The 20,801-nt window shown below is 40.5% G+C and overlaps 1 protein-coding gene across 1 annotated transcript in view; it reads right to left on the minus strand.

Moving 5' to 3' along the window:
• Window positions 1-20,801, minus strand: part of JMY (junction mediating and regulatory protein, p53 cofactor) — a 142,051-nt gene that overhangs the window by 74,130 nt on the left and 47,120 nt on the right. The window contains exons 3-4 of the mRNA XM_026649129.2: window positions 11,962-12,112; window positions 4,982-5,151 (exon numbers count right to left, since the gene is read on the minus strand). Coding sequence (XP_026504914.1) covers window positions 4,982-5,151; window positions 11,962-12,112 — 321 coding nt within the window. The remainder of the gene's footprint in view (window positions 1-4,981; window positions 5,152-11,961; window positions 12,113-20,801) is intronic.

Here is a 20,801-nt window from a genome sequence, read left to right on the forward strand (position 1 = left end):
CCCATCAGGGTAATCCGCTGGTGGGCCACGAGACATTTTGTTTACGTTGACCGTCCACAGGCACAGCCCCCCGCAGATCCCAGTGGCCACGGTTTGCCGTTCTTGGACAATGGGAGCTTCGGGAAGTGGTGTGGGCCGCAGGGACATGCTGGCTGCTGCTTCCCGCAGCCTCATTGGCCGGGAACGGCGAACCGTAGCCACCGGGAGCTGCAAGGGGCCATGCCTACAGATGGTCAATGTAAAGAAAATGTCTCACAGCCCACCAGCGGATTACCCTGATGAGCCACGGACTGACGGTTGCTGACCCCTGATCTAGACCCTGCTGCAAGTCATCACTTTGCCAAGCTATCCTTTTGCAACTCTTCAATTTTTTGCAACAGATCAGTTTATTCCACACCCCTAAACATTTTTGTGAGCATGCTAGATATTTTATATCCAAATCACAGAAGAAACAATTTGGCTACAATGTTTGCCTTCAGAAAGTATGGGGTGGGGAAAGAGATTGGTTGTTTTTCTAAACTTAGAATGAAGTGTTTTTAAGTGAAAGACTGATGAGAACAGTCTTGACTTTCTTATTCTTGCCATAAGCAGATGCAGGAGGAGTCACAATGAGATACAGGATAACAGTTTGAACTCAAACACTTTGAATGCTTAGTTTTTACTGTGGTCATGAACACATGATAAACTTCCCACTCAACATTTTCAAAGTCTTGGCTATTCTCTGGGAAAACTAGTTAAAACAATAAAGGAATAAGACCTACATTATCTTCTAATTACTGTAACTTCAAAAGAGATTATTTGTTTTTTTGCCAACTATTAAAAGCAAAGTAGGTAATCACTATTAATGAGTATTCCACTACTCTTGTTATTACATAATTATAAGTCTAACTGTTACCACTAGCTGTGTTAATACTGACCACCAGTACATTCACTTAAGTCACTTAACCCTTTCCGTGTTTTTTTTTTTAATCTCTTCATTAGAGAAGGAAAAATGGCTCTCAATTTTAATTAAAAGTTCAAAACTAATCTGATCTGAAGGAATCTACACAGAATATATATTAGAAGATTTTTTTTAAAAAGATATCTGTTGCTTTCACCTTTTGATTTGATGCTTTGTACATTTTTGGAGGGACATAAGAACAACCATACTGGGTCAAGACCAATGGTCCCTCTTGCCCAGTATCTTGTCTTCTGACAGTGGCCAATGTCAGGTGCCCCAGAGGGAATGAACAGAATATGGAATCATCAAGTAATCCATCCTGTCACCCATTTCCAGTTTCTGACAACAGAGGCTAGGGACACTTCAAAACATGGTTATGCATCTCTGCCCATTCTGGCTAATAGCCATTGATGGACCTATCCTCCATGAACTTATCTAGTTCTTTTTTGAACCCTGTTACAGTCTTAACCTTCACAACATCCTCTGGCAACGAGTTCCACAGGTTGACTGTATGTTGTGTGAAGAAATACTTCCTTTTGTTTGTTTTAAACCTGCTACCTATTAATTTCATTTGGTGGCCCCTAGTTCTTCTGTTATGAGAAGGAGTAAATAATACTTCCTTATTTACTTTCTCCACACCAATCATGATTTTATAACCTCTATCATATCCCCCCTTTGTCATCTCTTTTCCAAGCTGAAAAGCTCCAGTCTTATTAATCTCTCCTCATATGGAAGCTATTCCATACTCAATCATTTTTGTTGCCCTTTTCCATATCTTTTGCAATTCCAATATATCTTTTTTAAGATGGGGCGACCACATCTGCACACAGTATTCAAAATGTGGGTGTACCATGGATTTATAGAGAGACAATATGATATTTTCTGTTTTATTAGCTATCCGTTTCTTAATCATTCATAACATTCTGTTCGCTTTTTTGACTGTTGCTGCACATTGAGTGGATGTTTTCAGAGAACTATCTACAATGACTCCAAGCTCTCTTTCTTGCGTGGTAACAGCTAATTTAGACCCCATCATTTTATATATAGAGAGAGTTAGGATTATGTTTTCCAACGTGCATTAGTTTGCATTTATCAACACTGAATTTCATCTGCGATTTTCTTGCCCAGTCACCCAGTTTTGTGAAATCCCTTTGTAATTCTTTACAGTCTGCTTTGGACTTGAATATCTTGAGTAAATTTGTATCATCTGCAAATTTTGCCACCTCCCTATTTACCCCTTTTTCCAGATCATTTATGAATATGTTGAACAATACTAGTCCCAGTACAGACCCCGGGGGGACAACTATTTACCTCTCTTCATTCTGAAAACTGACCATTTATTCCTACCCTTTGTTTCCTATCTTTTAACCAGTTACTGACCCAGGAGAGGACCTTCCCTCTTATCCCATGACAGCTTACTTTGCTTAAGAGTCTTTAGTGAGGGATCTTGTAATAATTTAATGCAATATTCTCCATTTATAAATGTCCTGTAATAGCTTTATAAATAAAATATTTATAAAGCAGGTCAAGTCTATGGAATTCAGCAATACAGCAATAAGTAAAAAGTCTGCAATGAGGCACTGGTGGAAATGCATTGACCAATAACACTTCCATGTATCCAAACAATTTTACATATTTATAGACTTACAAAGGGAGCACTCACTATGATTTAATACATTTCTGTTTGTCATCATGATGACAAGACTTGGCAACCAGTCCACAAAATGGAATCTGGTCTACTTTTGAGGACGCTTTACATAGTTCCTCTCAAACAAAGCATGAGCACAGCAACCACAGATAGAATTTAGGAGGTACAAAGGGGAAGACAGAAATTTAGTTATGTAAAGATGTGGCTGTTCTTACAGACCAAGATAGAAAATGGTTACGTTTTAACTATGAGGTGAGAAAATAAACCAAGACTAGCTTGTCCCTCTCTCTCTCCAATTTAAGGCCCCAGGTTTGATTCATAAATTCCAAGACTGTGGATACACTGGCAAATAAGGACCCACAATTCAATACTGGTAAGGTTCCACCAATGTAGCAAAAATGGAAGCAGAGGTATAGATGGTGGTAAAAATCCCTGAGCCCTTACCACAGTACAGCTTCCACCAAGGCTACCACCAGTGGAGCTGCATCAGTGGTGTATTATGGCCCTAATCACAGAAATGTAGGGCAGGAAAGGACCTCTAGAGGTCATCTAGTCCAGCTCCCTGCACTGATGATGCTAGTTTAGACAAGGCCTTAAAAGCTGAGACTGCATTACCTCTAACAGTGGCGTGTTTGAACGTGGTCAATTTGAACAGCTAACATCTTTTCTAAAATGGCTTTTTCAACAGATATCTTTGTGGAGTTGGAGTGCTCTTTTTCCAACTTGTATATAGGAAAAGCCAATATACAGTTTTGTTATAAGTTAGTTTACAAAGAGTGAAAAGAATGCATCATTATGATGAAAAAGTTGATAGAAATATTATAAGGACAACATCCTTAACAGGATTTCAAATCACAACTTCTAAAATGTTAAGACACTATCCCTTAAGCAACCTTTTTTAGTTATCCATAGAGATTTACAGGAATTAGTCAGCTACATGCCAGCTATCCTACTATTCCCTGAATACAACAGACAGTTACAAATAAATAACTTTAGAAGTTGCATGTAAGGGCTATATTCATTACTCAACCTATTCCCTAGCTCATATGCATATAGAGAGAGAGACTATAGATATACTGTATGACTGTTTTTACCACAGTAAGGAAGCAGCAAACTGGTCCTGGCTGATCATGCAATAATGCCATGATTACACTATGGGGCTTCAGAAACAATCATAAGTTTTGTGGATAAAGCACAAAATAAGAAGCCAACAAGAAGCACGTTTAAGTGCAAGGATTAAAAAAACGGAGGAGAAAATTTTGAATTTGCCAAAAATAAATCAGGCATAAGTATTTAAGACCAACGAGCAGTTTGTTGCACTTTCCAACATATGAACAGCATCCAAACGATGCTACTTTGTATTTATCTTTTTAATGTGCTAATTTGTGATAAAAGTGATAATATGATTTTACAATATAGAGATTTGTTCACATGGAAAATTCCGTGTTGAAATCAAAGTTAGAAGAGATTCTGTTTGTGCACATATTAATCATTTATATGATTCAATGATTCTGGAATCATTTTGGCTAGTGAAACAGGCTTAAATATTTCTCGAGAGAGAAAGAGGCAGGTTTACATATCCATGGTTGTAGCAAATTGGAAATTCAGTAGCATTCTAGTCATTTATAGTAAAAATTGACACACACAATCATCATAAAAACAGTGAATAACATCCTTCATGAAAGCTGAAGGAGCAAGAATTTTTTTCCACATTTCATTTCCCTATATGCTATAAATAAAAAAATAAAAAAATAAATAAAGAGGACAATGAAAATGTAAAACAAAGCTTCTTGCTTCTGCAGCTTTCACCAAATATGCTACCAACCCCTCCACCCCCACTCCCCATAGATAGGGATTTTTGGTGGGTTGTTTTTGTTGGGAGGAGCGGGTAGACTGTCGTCTTTTTCTGGATCTCAGATGTTAATGTACATTGATCCACTGTAGATCCAATACTGCTCTCAGACCTCCAAGAGGTCTTTGGAACAATGATGCGCTGAGATTATAACTAGGAGATTTCTGATCCTACTCCTCCCCTCTGCACTCCCATTCTATTTGCTCCACTAAGATTGTTAGTAATTTTAAGATTACTAAAACATGTTTTCTCAAAGAGTTTCTAGACTGCTTATTAAACAGTACAATGAAGGAGACAATACAGGGTACCGGAAAATATGGAAGGAAAATGGTACAAATACAAAACCTACATTGCAACTGGCTGCCATCTGCCCAACAAGACTGATGACAGCGTCTCAGTTTGCAATGGTAAAAAATTAGAGATTTTTTGTAAATAGCCTTATAAATGTTTACATAAAAATCTTTAAGAAAATTAAACTCAGAATTAATTCACAACAAATCCCAATATTTTAAATTTTAAATAGATTTGTATGAGAAATTACCTCTTCTTTCAGTGCATGTTTCTTCTGCTCCAAACAGATTTCTTTAGCTCTCATCAGCTGCAGAGTCTCCTTAGAAACTGCATACTGCAACTTTTCCATACGTTCTACTGCTGCCGCCCATGCTGCCTTACCAAACCTTTTCTGATCTGCTCGCATTCGATCATACACAGCTGTAAAAGAAAAACAGAGCTCCGTTAATACAGATAAAATACATGAAATTTGATGTGCTGTTAAATTTCATATACAATTTGTTAGCGCTATCACAATTCCTATAAACACATCAACAATTTCTGCAATAGTAATTTCTGCATGATTTCTGCAACGACACAATCTCCCCAGAACTATCATTCTCCATTATACTTCTGCTTCTGACCACTGTAGACACAGTTTGAAATTTAGTAAAATTTTAGAAACCGAGTTTGTTTCAAATTTCTGTTTACTTTGTTTGAGGCACTCGCCAATGTTAAGTTTCCAGGTATATCATCGTACTCCATAGTTCTGCTGCCACAAAAAACCACCCACTGACAGAGAAGCTAAGCCTTTAAAATAAACAACAAGAACAACAGTGTAAAACATACTCACCTGAACTAAATCGGAACTGGGAGGGACATAACAGTTTTCAAGTACATAAAAGGTTGTTATAGAAGGTGATAAATTGTTCTCCTTATCCACAGAGGACAGGACAAGGGCTTAAATTGCAGCAAGGGAAATTTAGGTTAGACATTAGGAAAAACTTCTCAACTGTAAGGGTAGTTAAGCACTGGAACAAATTACATAAGGAGGTTATGGAATCTCAGTCTCTGGAGATTTTTAAAAACACGTTAGACAAACGTTTCAGGGATGATCTACATCAGGGGCTCCCAAACTTTGGTATGCAAACCCCCTGGAACGCCCCCTCCCCCGGACATCTCTGGGGGGTATACAGGAAAAATTACGTAATGGTGGATTTATTATTTTATTTACTACATTTTCCTAATAGGCTAACCTTAAAGCTTTAAAACTCTGTGGGAATTTGTTACATAAAATACGGTAGTTAATTTACTTCAAGATGTACCAATGAGAACACAGATATACAGAGACGCTGATGTAGAAGCCCTCACCTCCAATCACCGTACAGCCTGGGTTCAGTTGCCCAGCAACTGTTCGGTCTAAACAAAAACAACTGATACAGACTAACACGGCTACCACTCTGAAAAGCTGTCCAGTCTAACCGAGCTCAAAATTTAGTCAGGGGCTTTTTTTTGGTTGTATACGTCACACTATAACTATATCTGTACGTAACAGTGAAATATGGACAAATGGCTAAAGACCAGTAGTATCAGTGCGGAGAAGAGTAGGGGTACATGGGCAGCTAGTAGATCTGCAAGTGGGTATGACCGAGTGCCTGGGATGGATCACACTGAGAATGTCACACTCAGGGCAGACTGCAAGAAATAGGGCAGGCAATCCCCAAAGCTGGTGGTTTATTCTATAATTAGATTCACCAAGCTAGTAATAAAACAGCTTCTGCATTACCACACGGGTTAACCAGAAGCCAAAACACAGTCCCCTTTAGACATTCCAGCCAAGTCTAATATAGTAAGAAGTTATTGAAAATCCATTTCACCATATGTGAGGTTCTTACTAATCCCAAAGGATCAGACACTTATCCCCAGGTCAATATGTATCTCAAATCTTACTCAAATATCATGTTGTCAGCCAATCTTTAGTAAACTAATGAAAGATTTATTAATAAAAGGAGAGAGATAAATGGTTAATAGATCATATACATACAAAAATGATTGCAAAAGTTCTTATAACAGGTTTGTAGCAGTGACAGAATAGACTGCTGGCTTGCAAAAGTCTCTGGTAACTTCCAAAAGATTGGAAGGTTCTCAGTCCATAGTTCAAGATGCTCCTTTTACTGTAGTTGTAAATCTACAGTCCAGAGAATTAGAGCAGGAAAGAAGCAAAATGGAATTGTCTCATGTGTCTTTTCTATTCTTTGCCATGTGCATGGAAATTTACTGTCCCAAATAAATCCCACAGCCCCTATGTATGGAAAGTTACTGGCCCAAGATGGAGTCCAGGGTCACATGAACATATCACATGCCCCTATATGTTTTGCTGAATCACAAGGGGTGGCCATTGGCTCCTCGCTGTCTGAGGCATCCACAGGAAGACCTACTGAGCGGGATGAGTTTCTTCAATGGGCCATATGAGAGAGTGGAGTGACCTTAATGGGCCATAAATATATAGCTCAGGGGTGGCCAAACTTACTGACCCTCCGAGCCGCATACGATAATCTTCAGAAGTTCAAGAACCAGGCGCATCTGCCGGGCTCCTGTCCTGTGGCAGGGGTCTTGGGGCTTCAGCCCTGCAGTGGGGCGGGGGGCCTTAGGGCTTCAGCCACATGGGAGGTGCAGCTGGGGCTCGGGGCTTCTGCACCGCTCCTGCTGAAGCCCCAACCCCAGACAGGCATCTCCCATGGGGCTGAAACCCTGAGCTCCCTGCCCCAGTCTGGTAGGCAGAGAAGGGGTGGGTGGGGGCTGCGAGCTGCATTTTAACTGTAAAAAGAGCCATATGCAGCTCGCGAGTCGCGGTTTGACAACCTCCAACATAGGTTTACATTAGGGCTAGACAGCTATCTGGGGGAAGTCCTCCAGGAATACATGTAAGATACAAGTACATAGCCAATATTCATGACTTCAGATACAAATATGATATGCATATAAAGAAGATAATCATACTTAGCAAATCATACCTTTTCCATTGATGTTTTATATGCCATACTTTGTACCAGATTTATGGAAATTGTTTAACAGTGGTAACAACAGTGATATAAATGGTCACCTTTCTTATATACACAGCATCACTGGCGGTACGCAGGCAGCTGATTGATCTGGCAGTGGATACACAAGAAAAGTCTAGAAATCTCTGATCTAAATAATACTTTGTCCTGTTTCAGTTCAGGAGACTGGACTAGATGACCAACGAGGTCTCTTCCAATCCTACATATCTAGGATACCTCCAGGGCCCTACATTTTAGCTTTACTGGTTGCAAAGAAAACTTTGTGAACTGAATGATAGAGACTCAAGTCTGTAAACAGCCTGAATAATATCTTTAAAATAAGTGTGAGCTTCCACATTTACCTACTGAGTGTTATCTTTGAGCCCTTATAATGGCAATCTAAATGCCAATATTGTTTCACTGCTAATCATTTAAGCACAATGGTGCAAACTATCTCCAGAGGGAACCACCACCTGCCCCCATCCCAACTCCCTCCCAAATAGCAATATGTGAGGGGAAATATAATAGCAACTTCCTGGTATTTATTTAGGTTGAGGCCCCTGATTGAACAGAAATATCCAGCTGATGTGTTTAGCCTATAATTCTAAACTGCCTCCCATATGTTCCCAACCGCTAAGAGTCTCAAATGTCACCTTCTACCTACCAAAGCCTCCAGCTTCCCTTGATAACTTCTTGCAGTTGTGTGTTCAATACAAATCTGCAGCACTAAGAAAACTAAGAATTATGGGGCAACAAAATTACATTTTAATATTAAATTTAACACCTCAATAAATATTGTACTGACTATGTATTTAATGTAACAAAACATTTTATTTTAAAAGTTGAAGCTGTTGGAAAATCCAGATTCCTTGCCAAAGAATTAGGTTCAAGTTAACCATACAGAATACAGGAAGACCTGGTGATAACCAGATGAATCTGAATTTCTTCGGGAACCTTCCAGGATAGCAGAAGTCCCTTGCCTGATCAAGATTAGAACTCATTTATCTTGAGCACCAACCACTACTTGGGCTGAGACAGATAAGCCATTCACCGATTTAAACCATGCAGGGCAATTACATGACATTATTTGAACACTTCTGCTACGCAAAACTCACTGAAATTCAGGAGTCCACAGATGAAGCATTCAGTCTCCAGGGCCCAGATCCTCAAAGGAATTTAGGCCTAAATCTGGGCCCAGGTGTTTAATGCAGTGGTACCCTCAGTAAGGGATAGCTGTTGAATGGCAAGCTAGTTGGTTACTCACACCTTGCTTCCTCACTCAGTAACAAAATCTGTCCTTATTTTTATTATTCTTAGAATTACCATAGCACCTAGGAGCCCTAATCATATATGAGGATCCCATTGTACAAATATGAACAAAAAGAGCTGCCCCAAAGACCTGACAATCTAAATATAAGACAAGAGACAACAGAGGGATGGATGGATGCAGTGTTGTAACTATGCCAGTCCCAGGATATTGGAGACAAGGTGGGTGAGGTAACATCTTTTATTGGACTACTTTCTGTTGGTGAGAGAGACAAGCTTTTGAGCTTACACAGAACTCTTCTTCGGATCTGGGAAACCTATTCAAAACATCACAACTAAATACAAGGTGAAACAGATTGTTTAACGTAAGTAATTAACACATTTTTTCAAGGGACCATTCTAGCTACTTCACCTACATTGAGGGCAAATAAGTCACAGGAAAACATTTTTCTGACAGTCTTGTCTATACTTCACAGTGCACTTATTTAACTAAATAATGTTTTTAAAAATTCACTGTCGTTAAACAAGTTTAACCCTTGCTTAAATCAGCGTAGCTTGCATTGGTAAGATACTGACTTAAGCTAAATCAATACAAGGAAGGCCCAATTTAAGCATGTCTATGTTAGGGTTTAACTAGAGTGACTTTTAAATTGATTTAGCTAAACTGGTGCATTTTCTAGTATAGAAAAGGCCTTAGTTACATCAGGGCAGACTTCCAAACAGCAGATACCTTTTGCAGATGAACCTGGGTAAAGTATTCTCTGAATAGTGTAGCAAGATAGGTACAGTTATGTAAGGTCTAACTGATGAGAGAAAGGAACAAGAAAAGCTGAGTCAGATGAAAGAGTGAGACAAAATTGATATTATGGTTGCCACCTGCCTGAAAAAGAAGAAAATCCTGCAGGAATTCTAGTCTGCATGGGGGGTGCCCTAATCACAAAAAGTGCTGCTGTGGAGGAGCACAAACACGATTGCATTGAGGGAGCATTTTTGTTTGCTATTGTGGGTGTTTGAGAAGGAGGACCGATTAAAGAGAGAGATGGACAGGCAGAAACAGGATGAAAGAAAAAAAGAACGAAAGCTCCAGTTTCCTCTAAGGGAAAAGAAAAGCACAACAACACAGACTCACAGACTTTAAGGTCAGAAGGGACCATTGTGATAATTGATTCTAGTCTGACCTCCTGCACGTTGCAGGCCACAGAACCTCACCTACCCACTCCTTTAATAGACCCCTAATCTCTGGCTAAGTTACTGAAATCCTCAAATCATGATTTAAAGACATCAAGTTACAGAGAATCCACCATTTACTCTAGTTTAAACTTGCAAGTGACCCATGCCCCACGCTGCAGAGGAAGACGAAAAAACCCCAGGGTCTCTGCTAATCTAACCCAGTGGATAATTCCTTCCCGACCCCAAATATGGTGATCAGTTAGACCCTGAGCATGTCGGCAACACCTACCAGCCAGACACCTCGGAAAGATTTCGCTGTAGTAACTCAGAGCCCTCTCTGTGTCCCGTTACTGGCCGTTGGCAACATTTGTTGCTATCAGTCACAGATCGGCTACATGCTGTTGTGGGCAGTCTCATCATAACATCCCTCCATAAACTTATCAAGCTCAGTCTTGAAGCCAGTTAGGTATTTTGCCCCTACTGCTCTGTTTGGAAGGCTGTTCCAGAACTTCACTCCTCTGATGGATAGAAATCTTCATCTAATTTCAAGCCTAAATTTGTTGATGGCCAGTTTATATCCATTTGTTCTTGTGTCCACGTTGGAGCTTAACTTAAATAACTCCTTTTCCACCCTGGTATTTATCTCTCTGATATATTTAGAGAGAGCAATCAGATCCTCCCTCAGGCTTCTTTTGGTTAAGCTAAACAAACCCATCTCTTTGAGTCTCCTCTCATAAGGTAGGTTTTTCCATTACTGGGATAATCCTAGTAGCCCTTCTCTGCAGCTGTTCCAGTTTGAATTCATCTTTCTTAAACCAGAATTGCACACAGTATTCCAGATGAGGTCACACCAGTGCCTTGCACAGTGATACTAACACTTCCCTGTCTCTATTGGAAATACCTCGCCTGATGCATCCTAGGACTGCATTAGCCTTTTCCACAGCCACACCACACTGGCGGGTCATAGTCATCTTGTGATCAACCAATACATCCAGTTCTTTTTCCTCCTCTGTCACTCCCAACTGATACATACCCAGCTTATAGCAAAAATTCTTCATTAGTCCCTACATGCATTACCTTGCACTTTGCTCTATTAAATATTATTCCATTTCTATTACTCCAGTTTACAAGGGCATCCAGATCTTCTTGTATGATATTCCAGTCCTCCTCTATATTGGTAATACCTCCCAACTTTGTCTCATCTGCACATTTTATTAGCACATTCCCACTTTCTGTGCCAGTAATAAAAATGTTAAATAAGATTGGTCCTAAGACCGATCCCTGAGGAGCCCCCTCCCTCCAGCCTGACAATTCACCTTTCAGTATGACCCATTGTAGTCTCCCTTTAACCAGTTCCTTATCCACCTTTCAATTTTCATACTAATCCCCATCTACTCCAATTTAACAAATATTTTCCCATGTGGAACCTTATCAAATGCCTTAGTCAAATCCAGGTAGATTAGATCTACTTAATTTCTGTTGTCTAAAAATCAGTTATCTTCTCAAAAAAGGAGAGCAGGTTGGTCTTGCACAATCTACCTTTTGTAAAACCATGTTGTATTTTATCCCAATTACCATTAACATCTATGTCCTTAACTACTTTCTCTTTCAAAATTTGTTCCAAGACCTTGCATAGAACTGGGATCAAACTAACAGGCCTATACTTTCTCGGATCATATTTTTCCCCTTTCTTAAAAAAAGGAACTATTAAAATTCAACTTAGATTTCAAATAACCTTTATGTGAAAAAAATAAAGACAGTGGAAAATGGTTACCTTTCTGTGCTTTGGCTGTTATTTCGAAGTACTTAACAGTAAGATCCTGAATAGAAAGGACAGCCATGTGGGCTTTGCGCTGCCAATCTGCATCTTCTTTTTGTAGGCTCTCAATCCTCCTGGGGCCTAGGTAATCATTCTCTATGGAGATCTGAAAATAAATCAGTCCATCATCAACATCAACAAATTACATTTTGTCAATGGCCGCTAGTTGCAGTCAACCTGGGTGGATAAAAATCAATGAATTAATCAATGGATTAAAAAATAGAAAAAAAAAACCTTTAAAATGCTCATCTATGCTGAAAAAAGACAAGTGTAGGGCCTCACTAACATTCTTACTGTGAGAACAGAAACTCAAAACAAAAAGTAGGTAAACAAATAGCCCATACTATATTGCACCAAAGCCACCTTCGACAAGTCAAAATAGCTTAAATGCTTCAACCAGGCAGGCTATACTCCCAGTGAAGGTTTTCAGTCTGAAGTCAATGCAAGTTCTACTCTGAGGTAGAAATAGGCACAATTTTTCAGCAAATTGCTTATTTGCCAAAAATTGCAGCTTCAATTGATCCTGAACGGTTAGAGATTGTTTGTAGAGTTCACAAAAGTGTTCACCAAACCAAAAAAAAAAAAAAAAAAAAATTTTAGAAAAAGTTAAAAAAAAAAGTTCTGTTTCAAACCATTTCAAGACAATTTTGTTTAGATTTTTGACATTTTGACAAAAGCCAAAGAGGATTATTTAAAAAAATGCTTCGAGGGAGGGGTTTTGAGGTGGAGGAGGACCTCCCTTATAACTTTTAGCTCACTGATTAGAGTACTCTAGGATGTGGGTTCAATTCCCCCCTTATGCCGGACACAAATAATAGGTTAATTGACTTGCTAAGCTCCCAAAGTCAGTCTTTGGCCAAGCCAGAAATTAAACCCAATTTCACAGTCCAGTACTCTATACATTAACTATTCTTCCTCCCCAACTGACTTTTCCACCAGTAGCAAGAGTTTCTACAGGCCAAATTAAGTCTTTATTTACACAAATTTGCCTTTATATTGTGCCTTGCAGTAATACCAGTGTATTGCCATTGCATTCAGTGGGCTTGTAAACAATTCTGTTCCCCCCATCCCCCAATTTGATATAAGAGGAGTTGATCTGGACTGTGGGTCCCACCAGAGGGGAAGGTCTCTGGCCTGTCCCACAACCCATTAGGTGGGCCAGCAGAGACTGCGGGGGATTGTTCTCCTTTTCCCCATGCTGGCCTGTGATGAGGTTAGCCAAATGAACAGCAGGTTTGTGCCACTAACAAAAGGAGACAAACCGAGGACTGCCGAAAACCTCTGAGGCGAGCAAATCCACCAGAAAGCGTAGAACCCACCAAGGCAGAGGAGGAACTTTGTCACAGGGAGCATAGTATATCTATGATAAAAGGCAGTATTACTGAAGAAAAATATATAGTTTTATATGTAGGGGGTGTTTTGGCACAAAAGTTATCAAAGCTACTTCAGTGCACTCCTGCAACCAGAACACCACTCAGACCTGACTTTGGCTTGGTTGATATAATAGCAAGTGAGAATGTATTTCAGCTCCATTCTCCCTCCAAAGACTATTATTAAAAACCTGTAGAACCAGCTGTAACATAGCTATACTTCCAAAGATATTTTCAAAAATGTATTAGGACTACACACTCCCTCTATCCATTCTAAATAAGTTATCTAAACTGTGAAATGAACTTGGGCTTTTAGGCTCTAACTTCTTGAATGCAAAGATGGAACTGAACATTGATAAATCCAAATTTTTCCTCCAATATAGATTACTTTGTAATTTCTCATACTTTACAGAGTTCTAAATTTGTTTGGGTGGGGTTTTTTGTTTGTTTGTTTTTTTTACAAGCACACAGAGTCAACATTCACTACGGTCCACAATAATGCATAGATCCCTTTCCTGACTTGATACAGCTAACAAGATATTAGGATGAACAAAGAATGGAAATGGAGACTCAAACAGAAGATATTATAACTCCATTGTATAATTAAATGTTGCACCATCATATGGACTCTGTATGCAGTAGTGGTCACCATCTCAAAAAGAATTATTGCAGAATTAAGTGGAGGGGAATCAAAGAAAGGGGAGAATGATTAGGATATGAAAGAGCTCTCATGAAAAGTGAGAAGATTAGGACTGTTTATCTTAGAAATGGAGATGAATAAGAAGGAACATAAAACTGTATACAAAATTATATTTAAAACACTACATTAAGAAAGTTAAACTTGCAAAGTCAAGTTCTCATAGTTTAGGAACTGCCAGAATTAAGGCTGTCCATGCAACTTTAATTCTGTCCCCCTTGTGTTTATGAATTATGATGGAGGAGTCTCTGTCTTTAGTGACATGATCATATACTATTTTTTCATTCAGTGAATGTGTAGTTATTCAATATTCCTTTTTATCCTACTGATTCAAAGCATGGCCCCCAACCTTATTTAACATATACCATCCAAACCCTGTGCTGAATACAAAATTATTAGTTTCCTGCTGGGTATTTCTATCATGTTCTCACCAAGTGCTTCACAAACCTTAATTAATTTATCTCCACAACATCCCTGTGAGAACAGGTGGTGATATCCCCTTGGGGATAATGATGCTGACTTCCTTTGTAAAGTGCTTTGAGATCTACTGAAGAAAAGTGCCATGTTAGACTCCAGTTGCAAGGGCTCAGCACTTCCGCAAATCTGGCCACACATGTCTCACACTGGGCACCCAGGAAACGAGGAACACAATTAACGACTGTCTGTGAAAAGTTTGGTTGAAGTGACTTACCCAACATCACACAGGAACTCTGTGGTAGAAGCAAGGATAGAATCTAATTCTTCAGGGTGGCACTTAATTTCCTTAACCAGCAGGCCATTCTTTCTTCCTACAATCCCATCTCATTCACTACACACCTTCCAACTTCTGCAACAAATGAAGCAGAGTTCCTACAGACAATCTCATTCACTACACAACCCTGATTGGCTGTCATCCTGTGCACTGAATAAGGCAAGGGTTCGTTCGGGGTGGAGCGGAGAGGAGGGATGGGGAAATAGATCATATAATAAAAAGATCATAATGCACGCGCACACACACAGGCAGGCCAAATTAAGGTTCCATCAGCAACATTTCAGATTCTGAAGGGAGCGTACTCTGGTGGTTAGAGCATTAAGCCCATGTGCCCCATAGCCTGTCTTTGTCCACCAGCTCTTCTATTTATTCCAACCCAGCTCCTGCCTCCTCTCTTCTTTTACAACCTACCCCCCTTCCCCCAAACCAGCTCCAGTCACCTCTTCCTATCTGTTGACCCCATCCTATGGTTCCTGGCCAACCACACTCTCTGCTACTTCTTGCCATCTAGCTTCTGCAACATTCCTGCTGCCACCAACACTTCTCACCCCTCTGCTTTCCAGTCAAGATGTTTCCTCCACGCTGCCTGAACACCAGCAAGGAGAACAATGAGAACAATGCTTCTCCATTCTGCTGGGAGCAGCCCCTGCAACCTTCTGCAGGAGCATATTCAGTGCAGGCAGGCTCTTCGCAGCATGTGGCTGCCACACTAAGTGTTCACTCAGCATGTGTAAATCAAGATTTTCAGAGGCTCATAACTTAGGCAAAAGCACATTTCTAACACCAGGTCAACTCCCTGCCCAATTTCAGGTCCATGCACCAAACCATACAGGTGCTAACAGCTTCTAAATGAAAATATTGGAAGATTTCATTTTAACATGGGGGAAAAGAACAAAGCAGCCCACAACCAATCTGGGAGCTCCTGGGCATCACCAGAGAAGCTGTAGTGAGGGGGAGGGAGGATGGGAGGAGGAAAGGGTTACTTACTGTACCTGTGGGTCAAGATGTGATGCAGACATGTATTCCAGGTAGGTGTGTGTGCTCAAGAGCTAGACACTTTTGCCTAGCAGTACCCATAGAGGGGCAGTGCTCAAAGCCCTGGAGCACCCACTGAAAAAAAGTAGTTGGTGCTTACCACTCACTGGCAGCCTCCTGCCTGCTGGCAGCCCCACCGATCAATTCCTCCCCCTCAGCGCCGCCCATTCACTGCGGATCAGCTGTTCCGTGGAGTGCAGGAGGCGCTGGGAGGGAGGGGATGGGGTGTGCTCGGGGAGGGTGCGGAACTGGGCAGGAAGAGACAGGGCAGGGGTTAAATGTGGGCAGGGGGTTGGGGGAAGGGGATAGATGGGGGCAGGGCCTGGGGTGGAGCAGGGGGTTGAGCACCCCTGGGGCCCGGAGGAAGCTGGCGCCTATGGAACCAGTCAGTGATTCTGAGACAAAGTAGGGAGGATACCAGATAGCATGACCATGCGGAACTCACATATTTGATTAAATTGTTGAGTCCGGAGAGGTCAAGGATGGGTATCATCCCACTCTTGGATTCCAATAAGGCTGGCAATTAAAAAACCCAAATAATTGGGAATCCATTTTAAGAGCTTAATTTTGCATAGGTCATAAAGAAAGCGTAAGAACTAGGTTCGTACAGCATTAGACAACAGGAAAGATGAGCAAAAGCAGCCAATAGGCTGAAGAGCAAATATTCAACTATTTGTGGCCAAATGGAATAAGTAGATAAAACTATATCCACTTAGAGTTTCACCTGCTTACACCAGGTCCAAATTTTGTCTGGAATGTTTTACGCACAAGCAACTTACTACAGTAAAGGTCAGCCAGTTTCTTATATAGTAGGGTGTGTAAGAATAAGATCGTTTGTTCTTCCTTCTCTTGAATGTAAAACTGCTGCTTGGTAATCTACACTTGTGAATTTGTTCTAAATCACTGATTACGAAAGAAAAATTTCAAACAATATGCCCTAATAAAGGAAGACAATTAAACTGATGAAAATGGTCTTTGGTGCAAAGTGAGTTTGAATTGAATAAGCAATTGCTGCACAGTATCTGTCAACAACACCATCCAGGAAGAAAAATGTTGATTTCCAATATTCCATGCAGAGTTCATATGAGTTAACAAAAATCAGAATTAAGCATGACGTACACTAGATTTCCACAAGTTCATACAATAGTATGATTGTATATTATCATAGTACAGTTCATCAATAAAGCTGTCACAAAGAGCAGGTACATAGAATCATAGAACTGGAAGGGACCCTGAGAGGTCATCTAGCCCAGTCCCCTGCACTCGTGGCAGGACTAAGTATTATCTAGACCAGTGGTTCCCAAACTTGTTCCGCCGCTTGTGCAGGAAAAGCCCCTGGCAGGTCGGGCCGGTTTGTTTACCTGCCGCATCCGCAGGTTCGGCTGATCACGGCTCCCAGTGGCCGCGGTTCGCTGCTCCAGACCAATGGGAGTTGCTCGAAGTGGCGGCCAGTATGTCCCTTGGCCCGTTAGGAAGTTTTTTCTAACGTCCAACCTAAACCTCCCTGGCTGCAATTTAAGCCCATTGCGTCTTGTCCTATCCTCAGGAGTTAAGGAGAACAATTTTTCTCCCTCCTCCTTTTAACAACCTTTTATGTACTTGAAAACTTATCAGGTCCCCTCTCAGTCTTCTCTTCTCCAGACTAAACAAACCCAATTTTTTCAATCTTCCCTCATAGGTCATGTTTTCTAGACCTTTAATCACTTTTGTTGCTCTTCTCTGGACTTTCTCCAACTTGTCCACATGTTTCCTGAAATGTGGCGTCCAGACCTGGACACAGTACTTCAGCTGAGGGCTAATCAGCGCAGAGTAGAATGGAAGAATTATTTCTCGTGTCTCACTTACAGTACTCCTGCTAATACATCCCAGAATGATGTTTGCTTTTTTTGCAACAGCGTTACACTGTTGACTCATATTTAGCTTGTGATCCACTAAGACCCCCAGATCCCTTTCCGCGGTACTCCTTCCTAGGCAGTCATTTCCCATTTTGTATGTGTGCAACTGATTGTTCCTTCCTAAGTGGAATACTTTGCATTTGTCCTTATTGAATTTAATCCTATTTGCTTCAAACCATTGTTCCAGTTTGTCCAGATCATTTTGAATTTTAATCCTATCCTCCAAAGCACTTGCAACCCCTCCCAGTTTGGTAGTGTCCGCAAACTTTATAAGTATACTCTCTATGCCATTACCTAAATCACTGATGAAGATATTGAACGAGAACCAGACCCAGAACCGATCCCTGAGGGACCCCACTCGTTATGCCCTTCCATCATGACTGTGAACCACTGATAACTACTCTCTGGGAATGATTTTCCAACCAATTATGCACCCACTTTATAGTAGCTCCATCTAGGCTGTATTTTCCTAGTTTGTTTATGAGAAGGTCATGCGAGATGGTATCAAAAGCCTTACTAAAGTCAAGATATACCACATCTACCGCTTCCCCCCTATCAACAAGGCTTGTTACCCTGTCAAAGAAAGCTATCAGGTTGGTTTGACACAATTTGTTCTTGACAAATCCATGCTGTTATTTATCATCTTATCTTCTAGATGTTTGCAAATTGATTGCTTCATTATTTGCTCCATTATCTTTCCGGGTACAGAAGTTAAGCTGACTGGTCTGTAATTCCGCGGGTTGTCCTTATTTCCCTTTTTATAGATGAGCACTATATTTGCCCTTTTCCAGTCTTCTGGAATGTCTCCCGTCTTCCATGACTTTCCAAAGATAATTGCTAATGGCTCAAATATCTCCTCAGTCAGCTCCGTGAGTATTCTAGGATGCATTTCATCAGGCCATGGTGTTTTGAAGACATCTCCTCCAAGTAATTTTTGACTTGTTCTTTCCCTATTTTAGACTGTGATCCTACGTCATTTTTACTGGCATTCACTATGTTAGACACCAACCTTCTTGGTGAAAACCAAAACAAAGAAATACTTAAGCACCTCTGCCATTTCCACATTTTCTGTTATTGTCTTTTTTAGATCATTGAAGATCTCCTAGTTAAGCCAGGGGTGGTCTCTTGCCATACTTCTTATCTTTCTTACGCAGTGGGATTGTTTGCTCTTGTGCCCTTAATAATGTCTCTGAAAAACTGCCAACTGTCTTCAATTGTTTTTCCCCGTAGACTTGCTTCCCATGGGATTTTACCTACCAATTCCGAGTTTGCTAAAGTCTGCCTTCTTGAAATCCATTGTCTTTATTGTGCTGTTCTCCCTCCTACCATTCCTTAGAATCATGAACTCTACCATTTTCATGATCACTTTCACCCAAGCTGCCTTCCACTTTCAAAGTCTCAACCAGTTCCTCCCTATTTGTCAAAATCAAATCTAGAACAGCCTCCCCCAGCAACTTTCTCCACCTTCTGAAATAAAAAAACTGTCTCCAATACATTCCAAGAACTTGTTGGATAATCTGTGCCCTGCTGTGTTATTTTCACATACAACCTTTCATTAAAAGTCAGTAATTTGGAGCAAGACTTGACTATACCATAGTGCCCCACAGCAGCAGTAGGGGAGCTCTCTGCTCTGCAGATACTGCCACAGCAAAAGCAGGGGGGAAACTGACTAGGATCATGTAAGTTTCTCACTGCTGCTGGGGGAGAAATGGCAGCAGCAGAAGCATAAAAGCAACTTATTCCATTCAATCAAGAGATTCAGATAAACATCGGATTGCTTCCGCTTATCTTTCCCTGACACTTAAGTCACTTTTCTTTGCCCTCAATATCTTCCACAATTTTATTTCAAACACAAACTCTGCTCAACATCTTACATCCTCTCCCTTGCCCCTTCACTCTATCCTGGTCACACAATGTGCCCCTGTCTGTGTTCCTTCTCACTCAATGTGCCTTTTTCTGTATACAGTAGAACTCCATTTATCCAACCCTCCATTAACTGGCTCTCTGTGTTAACCATACTACCAGCGCACACAGGTCCAGAGGGGGGCGATCTCTCCTGTGGCCGCTAGATGGCACTGCAGCATTGCACTTTCCCATTCTCTGGTTTATCTAGATTTTTGATTATCCGATCTGGCCCCATCCCAATTAGATCAGATAAACAGGGTTCTGCTGTATCTTCCTATATTTCTCATTGTCTCAGTCCACTATATCACCACCTTTTCTTCATTCAAATCCCAGCTCAGCACACCCCTTTACCCAAAAGCTTATGAATTCTAGATTTACATTTGTAAAGCATTTTAGGATCCTTCGGGATAAAGAAAAGAATATAAAAAGTATAATTCAGAACTTAAACATTCACTTGAGTAAAAACTTTGTTAATCAGAGTGACAGACTGGATGATTTAAACAGTAAAATGATCACAGCATATTTCACTAGTTGAATTTGTTATACCACATCAGTTCCTCGTGTCATGAGAGATCATTTGGAGCACTGGGGAAGTTCCTAAAGACTGGAAGAAAGCTAATGTTGTGCCAATTTTTTAAAAGGGTAAATGGGGTGACCTGGGCAATTATAGGCCTGTCAGTCTGACATTCATCCCAGACAAGATAATGGTATGGCAGGTAGGGGCCCCAATAAAAGAAATAAAGGGAGAGTAATGTAAATCAACAGCATGGAAACATGTCCTCTGGAATGGTGGCCGAAGCATGAAGGGGCATATGAATGTTTAGCTTATCTGACACATAAATACCTTGCAATGCTGTCTACAAAGGTGTCATGCAAATGCCTCTTCTTGTTTACAATGTCACCAGAAAGCAAGAAGCACGCAGCATTATCTCCTGCAAACGTAAACAAACTTGTTTGTCTTAGCGATTGGCTGAACAAGAAGTAGGGCTGAGTGGACTTGTAGGCTCTGAAGTTTTACATTATTTTTGGAGGGCAGTTACATAACAAACAAAAAAATCTACATCTGTAAGTTGCACTTTCATGACAAAGAGATTGCACTACAATGCAGTGCAAATATTAGTAAACAAAAATAATATACACTT

Source organism: Terrapene carolina, unplaced genomic scaffold (genome assembly GCF_002925995.2).
Source record: "Terrapene carolina triunguis isolate 2854851 unplaced genomic scaffold, T_m_triunguis-2.0 Scaffold69, whole genome shotgun sequence".
Lineage (NCBI taxonomy): Eukaryota > Metazoa > Chordata > Testudines > Emydidae > Terrapene > Terrapene triunguis.